The following is a 24675-nucleotide window of genomic DNA, read 5'->3' as shown; positions in this document are numbered from 1 at the left end:
GTTTACAATCCAAACATTAACTCTTAGATATCGTGTTGTCTTAATTATTTTCTCACTCATTTTCCAAAGTTTTTCTACATTATTTAACAATTATATTTTGAAGATAATTTAAGTTGGAAATTGCCAGGAGTTTGAAAGAAGCGCTTCTTACACGCTTGTAATTGCTGAGGTGTTTGTATTTTCCTGTGAAGTATAAAGAATTCATCATTGTCAAATATAGGGCACTAAGAAGGTAAACTCTTGATCTGACACTAATTCCTGTGTTCCTAACAGTTGTACCCTCTAAGATCAGAGTCCAAAACTGACTCAATCTTCAGTGTCTTCCAGAACTTGTTACAGGAATTCCTAGATGAAAAGCATAAATGCACCATTTGAAATAGATGGTATGAAAATTATATTAAATAGGGGACAAAACATGATAGCCTTTGTGTCCAGAATGTCTGATCAGATCTGTACACACAGGTATTTTTATTTTTTTGTTAATTGTTAAAAACTGTATTTTATTTAGACAGTTGACAGGCCGAAGGATTGGTACAAGACAATGTTCAAGCAAATCCATATGGTTCATAAACCTGGTAAGTATGCTTTTGTCTTGGCTGGGTGGTTCTCAGTGGTATTAAAACCCACATTTTTCTGCATTTTGATTGTCTGCCATGTGAAAATACAAGTATTCTCCAAGCGTCAGATAATGAATCAAATCAAATGGGTAAATTGGATGATAGATTTTACTGCACAGAGAGCTATTTTCCTTTGCTAAAGCCTGAAGATTTCTAATGGGTTTATTTTATTACTAAAACTAAATTAAAATTAAAGTGATTAGAATAGGTATGCAACCAGTATGATTCCATGTCACTGGGGAGCTCAATGAAAGGATCCTCCTCTCCAGTTTGAGGGATGAGAAATTGGCCACTGTGAATCTCCTACCGTACCAGATTTCTTTTGGAGAGCTCATGTGTTAGAACAGCATGGGCTGGTAAACAGGCTGTTTTGAGGATACGTTTTCTGTCTGGCTGCATTTTTTTCATAGAATGTCTTACTTTGTTTTGCGGAAGTGGAGCTTTTGTGACATTACTAGCTTTAGAGTTAACAGCCTTTATCATGATTGTCACCAAGGATGTCAAGAAAATGTATAAACAGCAAAAAGCTGTATTTTGCAGTTTGGTGCTAACCAGTAAGTACACAATATGGGTGACATGACCAGAAGATACCATTTTACCAGTGAAATGGTAAAAATAGCCTATGGTAAGTATAATGGGAAGAGAGTCTTCAGAAAACACCTGTGAGATGAGGAAAAGAAATACAGCACTTGATTGCCTACCAGTTTTCCATTTGTGTTTGCAAAAACAGAGCTGCATTGCTGTGATAAGCTGGCATGTATTGCACTACTGTAACATGTATATTTCTTTTTGTAGATGACGACACAGACATGTATAATACTGCATATGCATACAGTACTGGTAGGAATTATTCCCTCACTTCAAAATGAGCTTTTTGTTAATGTCAGCGAGTAACAGGGGTAGTTAATGATTCATGCTTGCTTTTATAATGCTTATATAAACACTTTTTATTGTCTTGTTGGATCTCGGTTGGTGTTTTTTCATGCCTTTTTTCCCAGATGAAACAAAGTTTAATTTTGGTTTCATTCTTACCACAGAAATGAATTGCAGCTGTGGGCCTCTTACTGCAGATGGGATACACTGCAATACTGTAGTTTCTTGATTACATTGCATTTATTTTCACTAGTGATTGTGAGTAACACAACCTTTCCTCATCAAAATGAAAAGGGAAATACTCTGTGAAAGTACAAATGCTAATTACTGACATGGGAAGACAAAAGGTTGTCCTGAAAACACCTTGTAAAATATGCAGTAAGAGAGCCTAATAAAGATGATTCCATTTTTATTGTCTTGTTCATTTTTGCTATAGGCACTGATGTTGACATTATTTAGCTGGAAGAAAGACATATTCATCTAAGATATATAATTGGTGTGTCTTTCAGAAGATTATAAACGCGGACTAAAATTATTTACAAAAACGAAAATGAAAGTGTGAATAGGCTATGTGTGCACAAAAACCATAGTGCCTTGTGCAAAAATGCCATCCAAAATTCTTCCATTTCAGTGTTTGCTGCATTCAACATGCTCTCATGCTGCCTTTTTTTCTGTACTGTTGAGAGCATTTGTTGTGGATCAGTTGTTTGAGATCTGTTTGGACCTTGTGATTTTCTTCAAGATACGCTATTGCCTAGTTGTCCCAAACTTAACAATGAAAAAAGTGTGCATTTCCTGCGTTTTCTCTTCCTTCTGAACATAGAACAACTGAGAGGCAGGATGAGCCTGGGGATTAGTTACAGGCTGTCATTAACAGCTCTGATGTCATATACAGCCATTAACTTCCCCCCCAATTAATCATTAATTTATTTTAACTATACTGCACTTTATCTGTGTGTTTGTAGTATAAAAAGCATTCTAATGAGCTACATAGTATACAGCAATGTACTTTTAAAAATGCACTTACACATTTTTATAACCTTGCAGCTTTATTGAATCTGGGTTCTTATAGGATTCCATGTTATGCTTTATTAAAACTCATTCTCATGCTGTGACTGTTTCTGGTTTTGTTTTATATCAGGTAGCTACAGTCCATCCTTTGCTCAGGCACACCCAGCTGCGAAGATGCAGACGTACAGACCGTTGTCTAAAAGCGCTTCTGACAGTAGCTCTGATGCCTTTAAGGTCTCATCCCCTTTACCACCTCCACATGTGCCACCACCAGTACCACCACATCGTCTGAGGGAAAGGTCTATACCAGAAAAGTAAGTTAGCACATTTTCAAAATATGTTCTTGATATGTACAGTAATCCAATTACAGGATATCACAAAGAATAAAATAGTAGCTATGGAGTATAACTTCAAGGACTTCATTCAAGGGACAGTCAGTAGTGTGGGCATTGTGCATGGTGCTGCCATTTCTTCAATGTGCTAAAGAAATGCTTTTTCTTACAAGTGATACCACCATAAGCATGTAAGACTTTCATTCTCATTAGCAGGATTTTCCTGTTTGTTGTGTTTCAGAACAATCTGTGCTCTAGCAGCTGCCTTGAATAGTTAGACTCTGAGTAGGAAAGGCTAGTTGTGGTATCCAGTAGCAAAGAGAAAGGATCTAAAAGATGTTGTCAATTGAAATTCAAGGAAGAGCAGAACTGTTACAGCATTTCCCCAGAGCTCCCCATTTTTTCAATCTCCATCTCCATTTTGGTAGACCAAGGAGGAGTTTACAGATTAAAGGGGAAGTTCGGACTTCCCATGCACAAAACCAGGTCCCAGTGGTTAGAGTCGAGTCTGGAAAAGATTGATACTTAATAACTCAGGAAAGAAATGCTTATCCTTATGATAAAATCACACTGAGTGCCCTGCGCACAAACTCTATATACTCTTCAGCATATCTGTAGCCACTAGCTCAAGCAAAAAGCTTTTTCTTTAGTGTTTACTTCATGAATACTACATGTTAATATAATACTATGTTATTATACATTTATATGTGTGTGTGTGTATGTATGTATATATTTTATATATGAAAAGGGTGATTTTTTTATTCCATTTGTGGCTACAAGCCCACCTCTCTTGGTTACACTCAAGCAACGAAACAGAATTTGCCCATTTTTGTCAGCTTGCATATTGTAATCATTTTTATATGTAGAAATTGAATTATATTACAGTTTCAAATAATTTGCAGTTTGAATAAGGTGTTATGAGAAAAGATAATACTAAGTGTTTAAAGTTAAGACTATGACTATGGCTTTTTGAAAATTTGTAGGTAGTGACAATCCAAAAGGTAATCCAGCAGATACACATATTGCAGAGAAAAAAGAGATTGCTTGATGCTTACTGATTTTGGCTACTCCTGTTGCTGAGGGCAGGCTGTCAAGAGGAAATGCTAGGGGGTTGAGTTGGGCTACCTCCCAAAGGCCATGAGGTTTGAATTTCGTTAGCAAGTCATACAGAAGTGTAGATTTTGTTAGCAAGGCACGAAAATATGGATCTGCTTAGCTTTGATCTCTGACGTTATGAGTCATCGTCCTGTGCTAGGCCAAATGCCTGGGTCACAGAAACTGAGGCCTGTTGCAATTCATTTTGTCAAGCTTGAAAATAACTGCTTCAGCACTGAATTTGGATGTTTAGCCTCTCCTTTTAATCCCCCGCATGATAAGACAGGCAGTGGAAATCCATGTTGTCCAGGCCAAGGGATGCCAAACATGTTAGTTATGCTTTGCCCGCTGCTGACAGCTATAGCTCGTCAATCTTTTCCTGCCATTGGGAGATTCTTTTTTTAATTGCCTATAAAGCCTGCGTATTTAAAATCTCACATAAGAGGCTTAGGTCCACATGTATCACAGTTTCATAGCTGGGAGGCAAGATATGGTTTGCATTAACAGTTGGGCTCAAAAATATAGTCCATAAGGGATTATAGACTTAATGCTGTAAATTAGGTGAACTAAGTGTGAATCAGAATTTCAGTAGCATCCTTTTTTCTTCAGTGACTTGCAGTATTATGCAGTATTATGCAACTTGATCGGAACACTTCCATTTTCCTGTTCATTTTCAAAAAATCAACCTTTTCTGCTCTGAAACTAATTATTTCCTTAGTGAAAATAAACAATAGAGCCATCTAGAACTACTTCCCTTGAAATGTAGGATGTTTTATAAATAGAGGTGTCTGTGTCCCAGAAATTGCACTCACAAACATACTGTAAACAAAAGCTAGCCCATAGATTTTTTTTCTTTTTTTTTTTTTTTAAGGCACATGACATGTGCCTTATTATGTCAGGTCATATCAAACCAAGTCACATCAGAAAGGCTGATAGAACTGACAGAATTTATTCAGTGTATGCTCACTCTTATTGTAGGTACAGGCAAGAGCTGATAGGATTTCCCCTTTCTTTTCCCCCATTCTTTGAGTTACTAGTGGGTCATTTTACACAGAGCTAAATAAAAAGATCTACAGTTTTCCAAATGCAATGTAGGTAGTGACTACAAAAACTGCTATGAAAAGGTAGCTCTTGCTGTGATAGTAACTAGCTAACTATCCCCCCAAAATGTATAGGTAGCTATTAATATAACATGGTAAATGACTGAAAAAATATTGTAGTAGGGGTTACTTTTTATTCTTTGCATAGCACTATTAAACTGAAAGCAAATTTATAATTATAAAGAAAATGCATAAATTTCTGTCCCAAAGTCAACTGAGAAATTCTTTTTCTTGTTTATCTATTCAAATTTCCAAAGAAACAGTATTCTGTTTACAAGGATGTACAGGAGCAGTTCTAGTACAGATCAGGATAAAGAGCATCTATTAGATTTTCACACTGTCTTTTAAAATAATTCCTCATATTTTGTCTCAGAAAATTTTGTAACTTCAATATGGACTTACTATCATGTTTTGTGATGACAAAAATATCTACCATTTGACTATATTAGTGTATAATATAAACACATATATATACTACACTTATATATAATATATACTTGCATAAAACAAGTATAGTAAATTTGCAGTTTGAGAGGGCGTGTCATGGTATTTTGACACAGTATGTAAGGGAAGTTTTTAAGCTGGTCTACCAGTTATAACAAAAGTATGATTGGTCACATGGACATCTCTAGTATTTTTCCTGCTGTAAACAGGTTAAGATGATACAGTGGTTAAAACACTGGGATACTAGGCCAGACGTTGCACAACTGAAATCTGGAAGGAGAAACCATGCTGAGATTCATTTGGTTTTGCTTATTTCTCTTGCACAGAGCTGTAAAGCAGATGGCGATGACAGTAAATTAACTCAATTGCTCATTTTTGTTATTTAGAAATGACTGGGATCCCCCTGACAGAAAGGTAGATACCCGCAAGTTCCGTTCTGAACCAAGAAGTATTTTTGAATATGAGCCGGGAAAGTCATCAATCCTTGAACATGAAAGACCGGTAAGACACACAAGTGAAATGGGTAGTACAGCAAGGGGTTTGGTGAGAGGTCATCTTTTTATTATTTACTACCGATTATAACTACTTAGATGAATATTGAACGTCCTTTTTCAAATATGATTTTGCAGCAATTTGCCTTTGCTCTTTCCTGATGGTTGTATTGAAAATGTGTTTGGCTTATTTGCTAAACTTAGATCTTCAGGTATTTCCAAGAAATCAAACCACCAACATGCAAACCTAATGGATGACGAGCAGAACTGTGAATTAATGGAAACTACTTTTTCTAAGCATTCATTTTCAGTTGTATTAACAGCACATAATGATATCTGGTTAATTAGTGCATAAAAATAAACAATTTGCATTTTCAGGATGTGCCTAATTGTACACATAAGGAGATTTTGGTCAAATACTGGTCGAAGTTGCCCAGAGAGGCTGTGGAATCTCCATTTCTGGAGGTGTTCAAGACTCGCCTGGACATAGGCCTGAGCAACCTGATCTCATTCGACCTGCTTTTAGCAGGAGGTTGGACTTGATGACCTCTAGAGGTCCTTTCCAGCCTCAATTACTCTATGATTACTGAGTGTACATTAACATGTAATTAAAAGTCTTAATTCCTGCTTTCTGAATAATGATTGCAATTGTGGAATTTTTCACAAGCATGTCTGATAAAGCTGTGCTTAATGCATGCAAAATGACCATTAACGGAAGTTTTCATTTGCTGAAAGACACATTCACCCAGCCTTTCTAATTCACCTTTGTGCATCTCGATACTTTCTTTTTCCAGAAAACTGTTATGTATCAGTGACGATATTTTCTTTTCTTGTCTTTTATTTTGAGGTTGAAATGATTGAGAAAGCCCAGCTTTAAAGAAGGGGTTTATGTAGTCAATACTGGACTATTATTTGCTTCTGTATTACTGTATTACATGCTTGTTCACAGAACTCATTTTACTAATTTAAATTATGCAAATAATTGAATTCCAGAGTATGTAGTATGTCAACAGTGTGAAACACCTGTACTAAGCACCTTTCCCTTGTATTTTTGTGGTCTTTCCAGGAATATAATTTTCATTAGCTAGAAAATACTAAGCTTTGTTTCTGTGGAATTAAGTTCTTGCACAACTGATGCATTTTTCAAAGAGAAAATTGGCACTTCTATAGGAACTGCTAATTAATCAATATAATTAAATAGGATTTAGTATTTATTGTGAAGATGAACTTTAATTTTATTTAAAAGGTGATGGTATTTGTTCTGAGCACTTTTTTGATTGCTATGGCTGCATTATACACACTGAGGTCATTTACCAGCCTTTCCAGTGCCAAAGAATAACGGCAGATTCAAGTTGAAAATAAGAAAATTAGCATGATGTTTCAAGAATGGCCTCACTTTTCTAATAAATTACTTTTTCTACTAATGTAATATGAAAAAAATAATTCCATAGGAATTGCAGTGCTGACGAATATGATCCTAGATACAATTTTTCAATTTTAGCAATCTAATGAAATGACAAAAAGTGAACTTTGCTGACTGTTCCTGAATCCTTTTTTTTAAACTTGCTTATACATTTTGGTTTTTATGTTCTCAATCAAGAGTTTGTATTTTTAGCTTTGTTTGGTCCTTAAAATATTTTCATACAGGAAAGCCTTAGTCATGTTGTACTTACTGAGCAGCATCAGTCAAGGGCAATATCACACATTATCATCTGAAGCTTAGACTAGAAGTTTAGACTTAGCTGATGTAAATATGAGGAAACATCTCTCTGTAGAATAAATTTTAAAAACTGAGGAAAAAATATTAATGGACAGAATGGAGAGGGGTTTTGTTTATGTATGATTCAGAGCTGTAAAAGACTGGAAAACAAGAACTAATGTAGAATACAAGGGGTGAAAGTTGTGCTGACACTAGTGTAATGTTATTAACTGATGTAGTGGTTGAAGTGAGGCATCACAGTTTGATCAGTCTGGAATTTCTGCTGTTGATAAAGATGATGTTTAGCTTTTTGACCATGTCACAAAAAGAAAAAGATTTGGTTTCACAAAAGCATTTACTTTCCTTGTATTCATTGAATGGGATATGGAAAGCAGAACTCATAACTTCTTAAAGGATGTGATGAGCAGAGTAGGTCAAAAGATTTTTCTGTGTGTGTAGGAAAAGCTGACATCTCAAAACAGTGAGTTAGTTCCAAATTCATCTGAAAACTCCAAATTCTCAACTATGTCAGTATTTTGTTAGTTCTTTCATCTTGATAATCTCGAAAGATTTTATTTTTAATGTCTGAAAATTGTTCTGATGATACTGAAAGAAAATATAAATCAAAATATGGAATATAAAAATATAGTTCCTTAACATTGTAAAAGATGGACATTTATAGCATCTGAACTAGAAACTCTGACTTTACTAGTTTTGCCAAAACAAAAAAGGCAAAGGGAGTTTCTCCCACACTCTAAATCTTAAAATTTTTTGCTGAAATTAAATTGTTTCCGTGTCTACAGGAGTGTAGTTTTGATGGCAAAATGATCTGAAAAAAGAAAAAGAAAAAATATTTACAGCTGCCTTATGTGATAATAAACAGGGCAGATGAGGTTTGAAAAATCACCATTGCCTTTATTGACATAGGTACTACGTTGGAGCCAGTTGTGATTAATGTAGACATTAGAAACATGGGAAGAACATAATAAAGTGAGATTCAATGGAAAACTAACATTTAGTGGGAAATACTACTCAGACGATCCTCATTCAGTAGGTCAAAAAATGTGAAAATAATAAACCTAAAAAAAAGACCTAGTAATAAACATTAAATGGATAGATTGGTTAGGGACAGATCTTTGTTGTGTATATAAAAAGATAAGTGTAATTTCAAGCTGCAGTATCATGTAGCAGCCTTCTGTCATGAAACAAATTAATGTTTTTTTCTTCTGTAATTTCAACTTGTAAGAGCATATAAAACATCAAAAAAAGGAGAGGCTTGGGATTGGTCCTTTGAGATTACAGCTAAAAGTGACATTACACTGTTGAATAGTCTTCCAAGTAATGGTGTGGCAGCTTCCTTTTTCCTGTTTCAGTAATTCCATAAAACATTACCATTTCTTCTAACAACAGAGCGCTGATAAGGTGGTACATAAGTTGTTCTGATGAATGTTTCCATCTCCAATGTCTGCAATTCAGTAAAACACTCTTCTTTTTCTCTACTATCATCTGAACCATGGATTTCTTTCCTAAAATGCATGTTTGCTTTCAGTGAATAAGTAATATTTAATCTTACTCATATGAATATGAGTAATTTTTATTCTTTACTAGTTTCAACTTTGTATATGTGAATTAATTCCTTCATACATGTACATGTCTCTATTTCTGCAGTAAAGCAAGTAAGGAAAAAAATCTTAGTGTTGCTGTAAAGAAAGACTTTATAAAATTGGGACAAGCAATAGATGCTTTTATTTTTATTAGGTCTTTCAGTCTAAGCATGAAAGTACAGAAGTGCTAGTCAGATAAAACTGTCAGGTTAAATTTTAATTCTAGAGGGTTTTATATATGTTCAGTAGACACATTTTCTACTGAGTTTATACACAAGAGTATTTAATGATCAGAATAAATTAAAAAAATCATTGTTTTGTCAAATACCGGAAACAGACTGGGCTTGCACCATGATGGACATCTGTAGGGTTTGGGGGGGTGGGGGTGGGGGGGTCTTTAACTGTAGTGGAAAATTTGAAATTTTCTTTAGAATGTGCAAGTTTGGTCACCTTTGACATCTCAAGCTAGTTACCAGAATATTCTGCTCAGTATTAGTTGAGTTACTTGAGTAACACTTTGTCAACTACAGTTTTTCTCAGCATGTTTTAAAAAGAAATCAGAAATTCTATGTATTAGTATGTTTTGATATGACATTAAAAAGCATGTCTTCTCATAAAGATAAGGAGATACTAAGTCAATCTGGTAATGGACTTGAAGCTAGAGCAGCTATTTAAAAGTAATCCAAAAACAGAAAAAAGGAAAAGCAAAAGCAAACTCTTTAGAGCTAATAAAACGCCAAAGCCAAATTTACAACAGACATCTCTGTCTGTTGTTCCAAAGAGGTTTCAGTACAGTGTCTGAATTTGCAAATGCAAAATATTAATTTGACTATGCAGATAGTATAAGAACGGTTTAACTCATCAGTTTAAATGGAGACTTTTATTACCTGTGAATGTCTACTTGTATATATAAAATCAAGTACAGGCAAAGCTGCATGCAACACTATAGATGTAATTTTTTAAAATGAGTGTTCTGTACTTGAGTATGTTGATGCAGTGTTGTGTTGACCATCTGATGCAAATGGCAGAAAGAGTGAAGTTAGTTACTGGTCTTTAATAGTATATTTTCAACAAGTAATGATGTTGCTGAATGACTAGATGAAGGGTAGAGTATAGGAACATGACTTGGTTTGACTGACAAGTTATAAAAAAAGAATTTACTTTATTGCTTTTACCTTCTATTCAAGCAGTTTGGGAGATACTTTGTGAGACCAAGCTGAGTTCGTCTTTTTAAGTTGAAATGATTTGTTCGTTTTAAGTCTCTTAGAAGGGAAGATAATAGAAAAAGGCCCATCAGCAAAACTGAATCCGAAAGCCAAGTAAAATCGATTGTCTAAGTATCGATCTTGGTCACACAGGCAATGCAGAGTCCTCTCTAGGACTGCCAGGCAGCGCTTCACTTGCAGACTCAGTTTTTTTTCGTTTGCTGCCCTCTGCGGTTCAAGCTGCAAATAAAAGTAGGACATGTGTGTATGGAGTTAGCTTTACACACTTTCTTATGCTCTCGTTTTATTTTCACACTATTACCTGAGGAGAACTCAAAAACGTAGAAACTACATAAAATACACTATTTCTAGCTTTTTCTTCACAAGCAGAAAAGCAGGGTCTTTTAAACTTTCATCTGATTGCAAGTGAATTTGAAGATAAATGGGGAGCCAACTCCCATTCTCGTTTTTGTCAGCTTGGCTAGCTGGGTGGAAGCCCAGCTGGTCTGATGGTGTGTTCTGGCTCCCTGCAAGAAGGTACACTGGTCCATCAATGTCTAGGTGTGGGGCTGCTGCTATCCAGGGTACCTTGAGGCTCCCAAGGCTGACAAGTAATGTCAGTAGGCCTGGATTTGTAGTGCCAACAGCTCCACAATTTCAACACCATATGCATTTCAAGGGATTAATTTATTTATTTTACGTAGATGAACCAAATTGTTGATATTATTATTTTGTGAAAATTAATTAATTGTTATAATATAAGGATGGATACACGCTATAAATATTTCAACATATACTTAACTCAGTTTGGAGAAATTATGAAAAAGTGTTTAGTACTGTCTTCTCAGATTGTCCAGTTCTAAATTGTGCAATTTTTTTTTTTTAAGGTAAGCAAAAAACTCTGACTATGCCAAGCATTCTCTGTAATGGGAATCAACTTGATATATAATGAAATTATCTTCTGCATTGTGAATCTGTCATTTTTTGCCCTTATGCCTTCATCTCTCTGTAGAAGAGAATCACATGTTTTTTCCTTAAATCAATTACGGTCTCTATTAGGGTCACAAATCTTTACTGGTCAGTTCATGAAACTAATTTCAGTGGAGCTTTTCTACCAAAGACTTGGGTGTGCATAGTTGAGTTGAAACAGTTGTCATTAGTAGTGCTGAGTTATGGCTGTGGATGGTGAAAATGTAAGGGCAAAACTCCAGAGCAGCTTCACTTCCTAACCCTGCTATGGAGCACAGCATGTTGTTCATCATTGGCATTCATTCCCACTCTGTTCTCAATAATACTTCCCTTACTTGAAAGGGACATTGTGAAGATAAATCTATAGAACAAAGTTGGTGTCCACATATTGCATGAACAGCTCATAGATGTGTGAGCGCCAAGGTAGTTCAAAAGGGTTGTTGACCTTTCAATAGAGCAAAGTTGGCAGTCTGTTCCAGTAACATCAAAAGCAGCAAGAAAAGTGCTGTAGGATGTTTAATTCCCTGAAATGGTCAAGAGCATGGTGTTATCTCTTGCAGAAAATAGAAATAGCTGTATGTGATTGCTCTGGTGTATTGGCGACAGCTTAACTCAGGAGGAAAAAGTGTTACGTACTTAATCACCGGTATCATTCTTTATGCAGGATCCTGTCTTCTTGTTTGAGGATTGCTTTCTAGGTCATACTGTAATTAGTGTCTAAGTTCTGATAATTACAGTTGCGGGGGACCAAATTTTAAATTCAGAAATATCTTTAACAAGAGGCTTTCTCTGTTTCAGAGATCTTTAAGCCAACAGTTCACTGTAGTTCTGTGCTGCATGACAGCTTACATCAGATACTACAAAGGAACTGGAGCTATTTAGAAAATAATTAATGCAGCCAAGTTTACAGTTCATTAGATATCCCATTGGGAGCTCTACTGTTTTGCACTGTCATGTTTTCATGCTACATCAATAACTGTCAATTATTCTTCTGTTCATTGAAGAATTTTCTTAATGCTATCTTCAATTGCTACTTTATCCCTTTGCTGTGAGAATTTTCAGATGAAAACAGTGCGTTTCACTGTGGAAAAAAAATGCTTCATTATGTCAACAAGGCTGTGGGAGATAAAGCATTACAAAATACTGCTAAAACTAATATTACAGAATGCATAATTTTTTGCTCCCTATTCTTTGACCATAGGATTTAAAATATACCAGTTCCATTTCATATGTTGAAGTGGCTTTTTAATATAGTCATGCCTGCATGATGCATATTCCTTATCTCTGCTCAGCACTTGCTTCAAGACAGCAGTATCCAGAATTAACATGCTTTGTGAGAAGACAAGGAATGACCAAAAGCAATATTGATAAAGTTATGTCTTTATTGCTGATCAGATGGGCAATTTCCTGCCTATGCTGAAGATGACAATCGTTTAACACATCTTCTTAACAAAGAATCTTTAGTAGCATTAAATGTACTTAAGTAATGCAGTGACGTTTATAGAAGTGGTCAAAGAGCCCTCTTGGCTATAGAAATTTTAAAATGTTTAACATCTTCCAGTCGTTGGAAGAACAGCAACAAAAAGAAAAGTATTAAAGCTACCAGCAATGACAGCTCTTGAACAAGGATATTGTCTATCTTAAATACTATCTTCATTCTTTGATTTTATTCCATTCCTTTCCCCATATTTGTTTTGTGTTTGTGTGTGTTTCTTGTTAAAGTGACATGGCATTTCTAGCACTTTGCTCAGCGTGTGCCTTTTCCTTCCCTTTTCCTTCACAACTGCTCCAGACTGATCGCATAAACCCAGATGACATAGATTTAGAAAACGAACCCTGGTATAAATTCTTTTCAGAACTGGAGTTTGGACATCCGGTAAGTGAGGACAGAATATTAATATTTAAACATTAGGAAAAATATTTTTATAATGAGGAATTTACAGATTACCAAATTCAGCAAGCATATGCCAGTAAAGTTAATGGAGTTTTTTTTAGAAAGGTCAGAAATATAACTATTATTTTTCAAGCGGACCCTTAACTTCTCAGCGTAGTGGCTTTAATACCTTTAATACAGACTACATCTTAGACAAATAGTAGTGTCTTAATATTTAAGAACAGGACAAATTGCACATTAAACAAGAAAGTTTACTAGTCTCCCTAAATCTTTTGTATTTGACCGGATAATTTTTTGAACAATCTTTCAGAGCAGAAAAACATGTCAGTTTGCATCAGAGATGCTAAGTTACAAAACATGTATTTGACTTGAAGGAATGTGTCTAAATTTAAATGCACACAGCCATATATAAATTGCTTATGGCAGTAAATACTGAGATATTTTTGCTTTTTTTCCTCTCTTATATGCATACATGCAGAAGATATATTTTGTACCTCAACACAGAGATACAGGTTTGCTCAGTTTTCAAGCTAGACATCTGCTTGAACAGACAGATTTCAGTTCTGCTCTGATTTTCACAAATAGCCAGGTCCAAAAAAAAGGATTTGGGCAAACAGATGCTACCTTAGTCTTACTGCAAGCATTTATGTTTAAAATTATAAACCTGAAAAGTTCCATTTGCTTGAAACACCTAAACGTCAGAGAGATCTCAGTTTTTCACCTTTGGTTGCCTAATACCACAGGCTTAATTGGATATGAGCACCAAAGGCTGTTTGTCTGTTTTATAGGAGGATACAACAGTAACGTTGTCCTCAAAGAAAGACTGAGAACTAGGTGTCACTTCCACACTGCACAGTGCCTTAACGACTAGGTTGGAGATGCTTCTGCTCTTGCTTTTTCACACACCCTCCCTGGCTCCATGGAGCTCAAATTCTTTCCTGTACACTCTAACATCTTTAGGAAAAAAGGATAACAAATGTCTTAATCCCAGAAGAATGTCTAACATGGTGGTTAGAGTCCTTTCCAGACAGGTGGAAGTTGGGAGTTCAAATCCCCTCAGAAAAAGGAGGGAAGTAAACCCAAGCATTCCCTCAGTCCTGTTAGGTATTCTCATAGCTCCCCAGGATCCTGGGCAGCTTGAGGAAAGAAACCAAAAGCACATCCGAAATAGACATGGGTTTTGAGCTTGAGAGTATCAGGATTTAAAACATTTCCGTTCTCATCTTTCCTTGTTAGCTAGCAATTCTCTGGAGCCCCCCTCAGTGTGCTAATTACTGAGATGCCAGGCTACATGAGTAGCCTGAGCACTTGACACAGGGCCCTGGAGGGCACTCTGGGAACCAGGCACCTTAATCCCTTTTTGTAGCTAGCCATAAGCCAAAATCAGCTCCCACCTACCTCAATGAAAGCAGAAGAGAAAGCAAACCATATACATTCTTTTAAAATTTTAATTTTTTAATCATAACATTTAAAAGATTACCCATTGAATACCACCTGAAAACAAAAAAAAAAAAAAAACAACAACCTAGTTAAATATATCTGGGTTTAATTTGTTGTCCAGTGCTCTACAATGATTCACATTTTCACTGATTACTTTTTATCTCCTTTTAGCTAGCCATTCATGCTATTTTGTCATTCCTCCCTCTAGGTAGGCAGAAACAGTCCAGGTACATTCTTCTGTTGAACAATATGTCAACAATATTTTACTGATAATGATAACCTGAGAACAGTGTCTCCTGTAAGATAAAGTACATTGAGATTTCCTCAGTAGAACGTAACCGTGATGCATTACAATCCTCTGTCTCATGAGTATTACAGACTGCTAGTATTGATTCAACCATTCCAGTTGTAAATTTACCACCTAAAGTTACTAACATTTTATTAAGATGCTTATAATTTTAAAAATGTTGTAACACATTCTTCCTTCCGTTCTACCCATATGTGTCACTCTTTGTATCTGACAGTGTCAACACTTAGTTTCTAACTGTGTCACCTTCTCCACATGTTTCATTCCTTGCTGCCATTGATTCTACTCCATTTCATCTCTACACTTCTGCTTTTATGATGCAGCCACCTAAAAAGCTTTTGGATTATGTTCAAGACAGTTCTTCTGGTGTTTCCAATGAGGTAAATGAATGATTCTTGTTCAGATGTTTCTCTTGGGAAGAAGGGTTGGAGTGCTCACCATTTATGTCTTAAGTTTGTTAAAATTTAGTGGTTTCCTTCTGATAGAAATGAGACATTTCTAATTCACAATCATTGTATCTTTGTCTTCATATCTTTCCAGATCACTAGTGCATTTGGATGTTGATCTTATTATCCTAGGAACTGTGAGTCCTTATCCCCAAAACTTCTTAGAGATTAACACTCAGAATTACACAACAGCCCATACGTCTCTAACTCTTTGACAAATTCCCACTTCTTCAGAGTTGAGCAAGTGCATTGCTTTCAGACACAATTAATACATCAGCACAGAAGTATATTTTTCATTAAAATATCTGACTCAAGTTCTATATATCAAGTAGCCTTTGTGGCTAATCTATCATTTCTCCAATTAAATATTTATGACTAGTGTTGCCAATCAGGTAAAACAGCAATTAATAATCCTGTTGTAAAATTTTAACTGCAGGATTGACAGTCATTACTCCAAATAAAATGCATCAAGATCAGGTAGCGGGCTGTTATTGCCCTACTCTGAGTGGGAGAGATTCAGGCTTTCATTCCTTTTCTGCTCCCCAACCATTCTTAGAATGTCAGGGCAAAAGTCAGTGAATCCTATAATGACAACTTTACTTCTTATGGTGGCTTTGCTTCATTCATATTGGTGATTCATCTTCTGTAGTCTTTCAAAAAACTTAAACACAAATTGTGGCCTTAAATTGTTAGTCGTTTGCAAGTTACTCTGGTTTGGTTTTAAGCTCTATAAATCTGGAAAAACCTCATGGTTGTGAAATTTGGGCTCAATTGTCCAAGACAATAAGCTTCAAGGCCTTCACTAATACTTGATAGTACTTTCTAAATTGAGGAAGACAATTTAAAAGCCCTGGCATGATTATTTGAAATATTATCATGTCCATATTATCATTATCATCTGCGTAAAATGACTACTAAGTAATACTGACTTTTTTCTTTGTTTACTTTACAGAGACATTTATCTTTTATTTTGAAACTTTTTAAGTCTTTGAATATGATAAATCATGTTCAGAAACACTTGGGGGGGGGGGAATATTCAAAATAACTTGATAAAATATTAGAACCATCATGCAAACAAGCCTACAACTTCTGCCTATTTTTCCTAACTTCATTTTCAGTCACCATTAAAGCCTTGATGCATGAAAACAGCTAAAACATTGTCTTAATTGTAAATATATATCTGGGGGGTTTTATTAGAATCAAGTCAAAGTATTCAACAAAGTCTATATTTGGTAGTTTCATGTGGTGGTCTCCAATCTTTACTTATTTTTGTCAGGCAGCCTTTATACATATTGGGCAGCGTTGAATATTCTGGAAGATGCCTAGTTAGCTTTGGAGATGGGGGAATGGGGGGAAACATGTTCTGTTGGGCTGCCTAGAAGTGGCTTGGAGGGATCATGGGTCAAATGCCCAAGAGCTGACAGGACAGCTACAAACAGTGGTGCCCATTCCTGGCAGTAAATAACCAGCCATATCCACTGTTTGCTTTCACCTTTCCCCCATATGCCATATCTGTGCAGATCTACCTGTGGGTGGAAGATACAAACTCCACAAAGATTATATACAATAATGTATGCCCGTGGTCAAAATTAGTATTATAGTGCAACAGACAGTATCTTTCATATAGAAAAAACTTCAAAGAAGGCATCAAAGGGAAAAAGAGCAGATTACATTCAAGGTGATAAGAGTATCTTAAAGGATGGAAAGAGCTATATAGTAACCCAGCAGTCACTTTTGGTGTGACACACACTTCCTGCAGTCTAGCCTGATCACTAACACACTATTTATGGCCTGAGGAATGCTGTGGATAAAGAAGTTCTCTCTGATTTGGTTTCAGTTGTGTGATTTATCCATTGCCTTCCATAGAAGACAATGGGAATCTACACTACCCTTGGGATTTACATCATGGTCACCATTACAAGTGGTGGAAAATAATCACTGCTGCCTCATGGCTGTTTGGCCAGTATCATGTTACAGATCATCATGGTCCAGTCCCTAATGGAAGAGCTTGGCATTTGCACAAGAAACCCTGCAATGACTGTTAATCTGCAGTGTTTGTATCACCTCATGCAACAGTTCTAATAGAGATCACTGTGAGCCTGAGTTTCCTTCCTCTCCTGGTGCTGGACCGTGGCGGTGGCTGGTCAACAAAGATGAGGTTGATAGTTGTTGCCAGTTTGGAAGTAAGACTCAGACATTTTCCAAAACAGGCTCAATATGTGTTTTGTGGGTAGTGTAGGGAGGCACACAGACCTGAGGCCTTTGCTTCACTCTGCTGTGTAGAAATGCGAGGAGAACTGTGGTTACACTAGCTGTTGGTGTAAGCAACTCTGCTGCTGGCTTCTATGGTTTTATTGCAGACAGACTTCAAAATATTAGCTATCTTAAAATCATTGAGGTTGGATAGTCCTGGAAGACTTGTAAAGTAGTTTTCAGCTTTCAGGAGATGTAAAGGAAAGCTTGAAAATATGAACTGTATGAACAGTAAAGACTCGGGAACCTTCTTCAGAATATATTTTAAAAAACAAATACTATGATTTTTTTTTTAGACAGAATAGGTGAACAGTAATGTAGTCATCATGAGCCTCATACACATTCCAAATATTGACAAATAAAATAGGGATAATTTCCGAAGTACTAATAGGAGGTTTATTGTCTGTCTGAGAATATCTGATGATCATCAGCACACTTCCATAACAGAACTGACTCCAAAACACAGGCTTCTATTTGATCTGCCTGCGGGAAGGAGGTTTGATTCTTTACTCCTTTTCTAAAGCAGGTGGTATGGTTTTGTTTCACAGTACCCCTTCTCTCAAATGTTAAAGTCCATTGACATTATGAGCTAATTTCAGCATTTAAAATACTTTGGCCAACATTTAGCTGTTTCTGTTCTTCACATTCGAATCCACAAGTCAGTTTCTATTGTGAAGTGTCATACATAGTTTGTTTATCACCTAAGAGCAATGCAATGACAGATGATTAAAAAAAAACCACAAACAAACTTTGAAATCTGTGTTTTGCTAGGAAAATGAAACTTGTAAGAAATAACGTCAGATTTGTTTGCAGAAAAATAGGTTGATTTTAGCAAATTTAGCAAATAAAAATCACATGCTGTGGTAAAACTTGATTGTATTGCACAGTCTTGTGTACTCTCCCACCATGGAAGAAAGTGTGTGTGGAGCACCACTGCCAGAAAGCCACCTGGGAAGGGGAATAGATCATTGTATGAGGCAAAACTTCACTGATGGAAACACCAAATACTGGGAGAAGCTGGACATATGATCAGTAATGTTGGTAGTCCTCTTCCAACAGGCCATTGCTACAGCAGACCTGCCCTGCCTGAGAGCACCATGCCCCTGACATCCCTGATGCAGACTTCCCTGTTCCTTGAGAACGGGGACTATGTCCCACTACCTCACCTTGCTCCTCTTGGTAACAGCTCAATTCTCAGGTTGTGTGAAGATCTCTTATACACAGGCTGGAAATTGCAAATGAGTGTTGCTTGAGGACATGATAATTTACAAAGAACAAACACGATAGTAATTCCTAGCAGGTGGACATATTGCCATTGATACTTTTTTAATCCCAGTTTTTCCTTCCTACTGTCATTCACATGCTGTAGGTTGCATGCATGTCATTCTCTATTGTAAATGAGATGCAGATGAATAGAGGAGATCATGTCTCTTCTGATCTATCTGGAGGTTGTATTGGATGAGCTGAAAATAACTGCATGACAAGTAGCCCTTTTTTTTTTTTTTTTAGCATAACACTAACGTAATTTTTGGAGCTTTTATTTCTAGCTCCCCTCTTTTGTCTGTAGCATAAGTCACCAAAGCAGAGTTATGTGTTGTCGGAACTTGAGCATCACTTTCCAAACCTGAAAATATATGCAGCAGTGGAAGGATAAGGATGAGGAAAAGAGTAAATCTATTCTTTTGGTTTCCCATTTTATTATAAAACAAAATACTTGTCATACAGAACAATGTAGCACATCATTATAATAGAATCACATTTGTTGTTTGGAAGCAGTTTCAGAGATTTTGGGCTAATTGAGCTCTGACAGGAACAATTTAAGAGTATCCATCAAGTAGAATTGCAGCAGCAGCAGAGAAACTACCTCAGCTTTGCCTCTGATGTGGTGACAGAATATTTAAAAAGAGACTTTAAAATCTCACAAAGACGCATCACTTCTAGAGCACATGACTCAGAAAGGTATTACCTGAGTCTCACATTGCTTCCATTCTGAACAGGTGCAAAGACTAGCAAGTTTAAACACACAATTGACTAAAACAATGAAGTGGAACAATCATCACGGTTTCATGATTTAGTCCAGTAGTCTATTTCATTTCAAAATAAATTGGAAGAAAACAGAATAATGTTAACCAAAACCTTGGGTTTCCTTTTTTCCTGGACATGGGCTTACTTCGAGATTTCCCCCAAAATTAAAACATGCTATGTTGAACTGTCCAGTATCACCAAGAAGCCTTGAAATAGGCCAGAAACTATATTCCTTCAATTACAGGCCAGTTCCTATGCTGTCTCTTGGTGAAATATCAGAGTTGCCTTAACCCTCCTTGCCAACATTACAACCAAATGTTGTTTTCAAAAATTTGTTACCTTCAAAATTTCTGTTAAGAGGAGCAAGAGCTGTGCACAAACATTACTAATAGGATACAGCTTGTATTCATAATCCTTAATCTCATAGAAATCCATGTTAGACCTAGTTCTGCCATTGAGTTTTACAAGTTAAGCCATATATGACTTGAGAGACATATCAGGAATGTAGTTCTGCCATTTCTAGTGGTCGGGTTTATGTTACTGGTTTTTGCAATGAGCATATTCTTTATAGATCACTTATCTCACTTCAGGAGGGATCACTGTAATCTCAGTTGAGGAGGGATTCTGCCTTTGTCTTTATGTAGCGTGTTATTCTGATCCAAACTGGAGCTTATGAACATAACAGTATTTAATAGTGAGAACAACAGTAGTAATAAGTAGTAACATAGAAGTAACTTGAATACTTGTTCACAAAGCAAAGAACTTACTTTTTTGAAAAAGTAAACATTTTGAAACCCTGCGCATAGATCACCTTAAATAAGTTATAGAGGATTTATTTTCTCTGGGAAGTAACTTTAAAGTCTTTGAATTATTAACATCTTTTACCTGTTTACATCTCAGCTGCCATTGTTAGCAAAAGCTGGAAGTTTTTTTTACCTGATTTTTAGTGTGATTTAAATTAAACTAGTTAAAAATTACTGAAAAAAATTGTAATGATCTTAGCTCAGGTTTTAGATAACATTTTCTCCATATTGTATTTATTATGTTTGTGTGGTTCTTCCTGCCTCACAGTATAATAAATTTCAATATAATCCAGAAATTAAAACTTCAGTTAGTGTCCTAATGGGATCACTTGGTATGTGTGGTTCAGGTCTTAAATAATGAATCCTACTGACAAATTAACTCTGACTGAACAAGCATATTATCTTTATAGTGCCCCACCTGTAAAGTAGTTTATTAGTCTTGAATGTCATTTAAAGTATACAGTCCCATGAAATCTGTTCCCAAATATTCTTTTACTACAGGTGACTTCTAGAAATATATGTGTCAGTTAACAAATCTGAGTGAAGTCCTGTTCCTGAACTTGCAATTCAACTCACTGGGAAAAAAAAAAAAGAATATCTAACAAAAAAAAAAGCACTTACACAGGCCATGAGTGCTATTGCTTCTGCAGTCCTTCTGTACAGAGAAAAGTCTATAAAGATTTTCCCATATAGAGAAAAATCCTAGAAGATTTCTGTAGAGAGAAAAATAGTTCCTGCAGTTTACAAATCTGTATGATAGTTCTGTTTCCATTGGGTTAGCTCTGAAATGACATGCCAGGAACTTGAAACGAGTTTAACTTTTGAACCACACTGCTTTGTACCCATGATGAAATACCCCAGGGGTCATGCAGTTCATTCTAGATTCATACCTAGTTACCAGAATTACTTAATTCTGACTGCAGGCTTGAAATGTATGAAATGGTTGATTTTAAATTAGTAGTTATTTAAGGTTGACTTTGTACGAATAATAAAATTACGGAGCGTTACTCCATTCCATCTTCCAGGCTTTGTGCAGTATCTACTTCCATAACTCCATAAACAACGCCTAATGTTCTGTGATAAGAACTGTTCTTACCAGGAATATAAGGCGGTCAGCAACTGGCCACAAACATCATGGGATTTACAAAAGTTTCTGGCTGTAATTGATAGTGGGATTTTGGTGAGTAACTGCAGGGGAGGAGAATCTCTGCAGACCTCACTTGCACATGAAGGAATTATTTTCAGATTTTTATGTTTTTATACTAAAAGTTCATTTCAGCTGTTCTATATCTATTTTTTAAAAGGGTATAGAGAAGCATGACATTGGATCATTATTTAGCAGTGCTTTAAAAGAAAAAATGTTACTAAAGTAGAAAATGAAATGAAATCTAGTGCTGCTTTATAAAAAAATGCATAACTGTTCTCATGAAATGTTGAAGTATCTATGCTGGAATGCCCAGGATATGCTAATCATCATAGTCTCTTTTTTTATAGGATTTGTCACAGAGTAACAGAGCATAATCATGATAAGCAGAAATTGTCACCCTTTTTTCAAATATAGGCTTATAACAGATTCATATATTTGTTTTCACAGACTTCCTTATATCATCACTATTCAACAGACAGAGGCCTGGACAGGCCCTCTAGGTAAGAAATACAGCGTATGATTTCAGTAGACATAGACTATACAGCCTGAGGGTTTTGCTTGTAACCTGAAACCAGTGGATGTTATGAAGAGTCAGATTTTAATGTTCACCTTGTGAGCTACTGACAAAATTGAGATGCATGGAGAGGGTGTTGATATTTTGATACTGAAGTGTATTTTACTTTTGTTTTAAAAGGACTTACTGTTTACATTCAAGTAAGCCATGCTGTATTCTGTGTCTTTCCACTAACGTCCCTGAGCTTCTGTCTCAACTGCAGCAATCATTTAACCTTACTGCCTGCAGCATTTCAGTGCTGTTTCCCTAAGCATGCTGCCTTGTCTGTTCTCAGTCTCTGTCTTTTTCCTGTCTTTGCGCTGAACTTTAAGTACCAAAAAGTAGTCTAAAAAACCTGATGCGTTTATTTCAAAGCCTTTACTATGAAAACGACATAGCAATTTTGTGTAAGTCTTTAAAACAGTCAGGTGACGAAGAAATTCAGCTTTTCTCTGTGAAATATGCTGTAAGATGTCTGAGACCAGTGCTTCTTCCTTTCACATGTTTTTGATGTATTTGTCCTGGCATCGTTTAATCTGTAAACCAATAATATAATTATGAGCTTACTTTTCAAATTCCTGAATTCTGATCTCAGAATTAGACTGCAACTAATACTGCTTATTTCTGTAGTTCTGCAAGTACTGCGAGTGACTACAGAAAGAGAAGGAAGTCAGAACCTGCTGTGAGTCATCAGAGGGTGCACAGTGATCAGAACGCAAACAGGCCTAACCTGGGCCGTACCGATATGCAAGGCCCCTATACCACCCTTAGAAAGCCTTTAACTAGCTCATCTCCTTCTTCTCCATCAAGAGCAAAAGGTAAGAGGAGATCATATTTGTTAGCAGAAAACTACTGATGATGTGTTGTACAATACATCGGTAGCAAATGCAACTGCCTACTGTTGCTCAGTGCATTTTCACTGGGAGATTTACTATGTGAAGCAACAGCTCTGGGCTTTTCATGAAAGACTAACTTGTTTATTCTTTCGACTGTAATTTTAAGCTGAAAAGCTGGATTTGTAACAAGGATTTTCCAGTTTCAACAGCTTATTCTAACAAAAGTAAATTGTCTAAATGAAGACTATGATTTGGACCACAATATATAAACCTATAAAGTTTTATTAACTCCACTGCTGTCTAATTAGATTATTGTGATTTTAAAACATGTTTTCAGAATATACAGAAGGTAAATCAAGACAAATAGCATAGAAGATTAAAGATGAGGTTATAGGGTAGCAGACCTTTCAAATCTATAGCTGATGTCTTAGACATTGTCGGTTATCAGGACCTAATTTAATCAAGCAAACATCCATAGTCTGACTTTTTGATTTTGTAAATCCTTGAAGTATTTAGTACAGCATATACAGTCGAATTAGATTATTTTTCCAAGTCAGTCACCATTCTATTACTCTTCTCCGTGTCTCTCCAGAAAAGAGATAATGAAGTTGTTTGTTTGTGTTTGACGTTTTGGGTGGGCTTTTTTAGCAAGACAGTAGGTTTCCAGTAAAACATACGATGTAATATCTGTTTAAGTTATTATTATTCATTTAATTGCTGTATTTTGTAACTATCCTAATCAGTCTATAGCTGTATTAGGAACTGTAAAAAACCTTTGTAAAAGTAAATTCCCACTGCAAAGAAGTCTCCAGGCTGCAACAGAATGCATCAGACAAAGAAAAGCAGTGAGGAATATTAACAGTGAAATAATGGAAAAGCAAACTTATTTTAAACCCAGTGTTACAGTGGTGATTTAAAAAGTGGGTAAACTCATCCATTTGGTGTACCAGGCCAGGCAGTGAAAAGTTGGTAAACTCCATTTACCTGCATTTACCTTTGACTACACCTCTGCTAACGAGCACTTACCATGACTTAAACACTTCCTGTGTTTGGAAATCCTTCCCTTAAGAACATCTACCACAGGTGAATTAACTTTCAGAAAGTGACCTGGCTGTGTCACTCCATTCTCTTCCAGCATTATGAAACCTACTATAATCTTAATTTTTCTTGGTGTTAACCATTTTGTTAAAGAAACAGCACATTATAAGCTGTTTTGATCAACGTAGATTTTTGAACTCAAGTGTTTCAGTTTCTGATCCAGATTCGAGTTGTTCTAGAAAGCAGATTGAGCTGTTTGAAGCATGTGTCCTGAACTGAATGTTGCCACTTGAGAGGAGTTTTGAAAGTTCAGTGCGTGTATGAGAGACCACAATTCCAAATTTGTCTCAGTGACTTCTAGATCTAGCATGCGCATAAAAATATGTCTTAAAACTTGCTTGAAAACTCAGGCTTTGTTATGGAAGTCAATCTAAGGGTTATTGTTTCTTCTCCATGCTGGTTAGGCTCAGTAAACTGATACATCTTCCTTTAC

General features: G+C 36.0%; 1 protein-coding gene across 7 annotated transcripts in view; it reads left to right on the top strand.

Moving 5' to 3' along the window:
• SORBS2 (sorbin and SH3 domain containing 2) overlaps positions 1-24675 on the top strand; it is an 82948-nt gene that overhangs the window by 31088 nt on the left and 27185 nt on the right. For 2 of the 7 annotated variants that reach the window (XM_086464436.1, XM_086464440.1), the window contains 6 exons: positions 509-575; positions 1413-1457; positions 2632-2815; positions 5859-5973; positions 22203-22255; positions 22939-23126. In XM_086464436.1, the coding sequence (XP_086320562.1) occupies positions 509-575; positions 1413-1457; positions 2632-2815; positions 5859-5973; positions 22203-22255; positions 22939-23126 (652 nt within the window). Of the gene's footprint in view, positions 1-508; positions 576-1412; positions 1458-2631; positions 2816-5858; positions 5983-13232; positions 13317-15404; positions 15462-22202; positions 22256-22938; positions 23127-24675 lie in introns of all 7 variants that reach the window. The other 5 variants (XM_086464437.1, XM_086464439.1, XM_086464434.1 and 2 more) reach the window with 4 other exon arrangements.

The sequence above is a fragment of the Leptosomus discolor genome, chromosome 4 (genome assembly GCF_034619465.1).
Source record: "Leptosomus discolor isolate bLepDis1 chromosome 4, bLepDis1.hap2, whole genome shotgun sequence".
Lineage (NCBI taxonomy): Eukaryota > Metazoa > Chordata > Aves > Leptosomiformes > Leptosomidae > Leptosomus > Leptosomus discolor.
The sequence above is the reverse complement of the archived record's forward strand: the minus strand, read 5'-3'. Positions and strand labels throughout refer to the sequence as shown.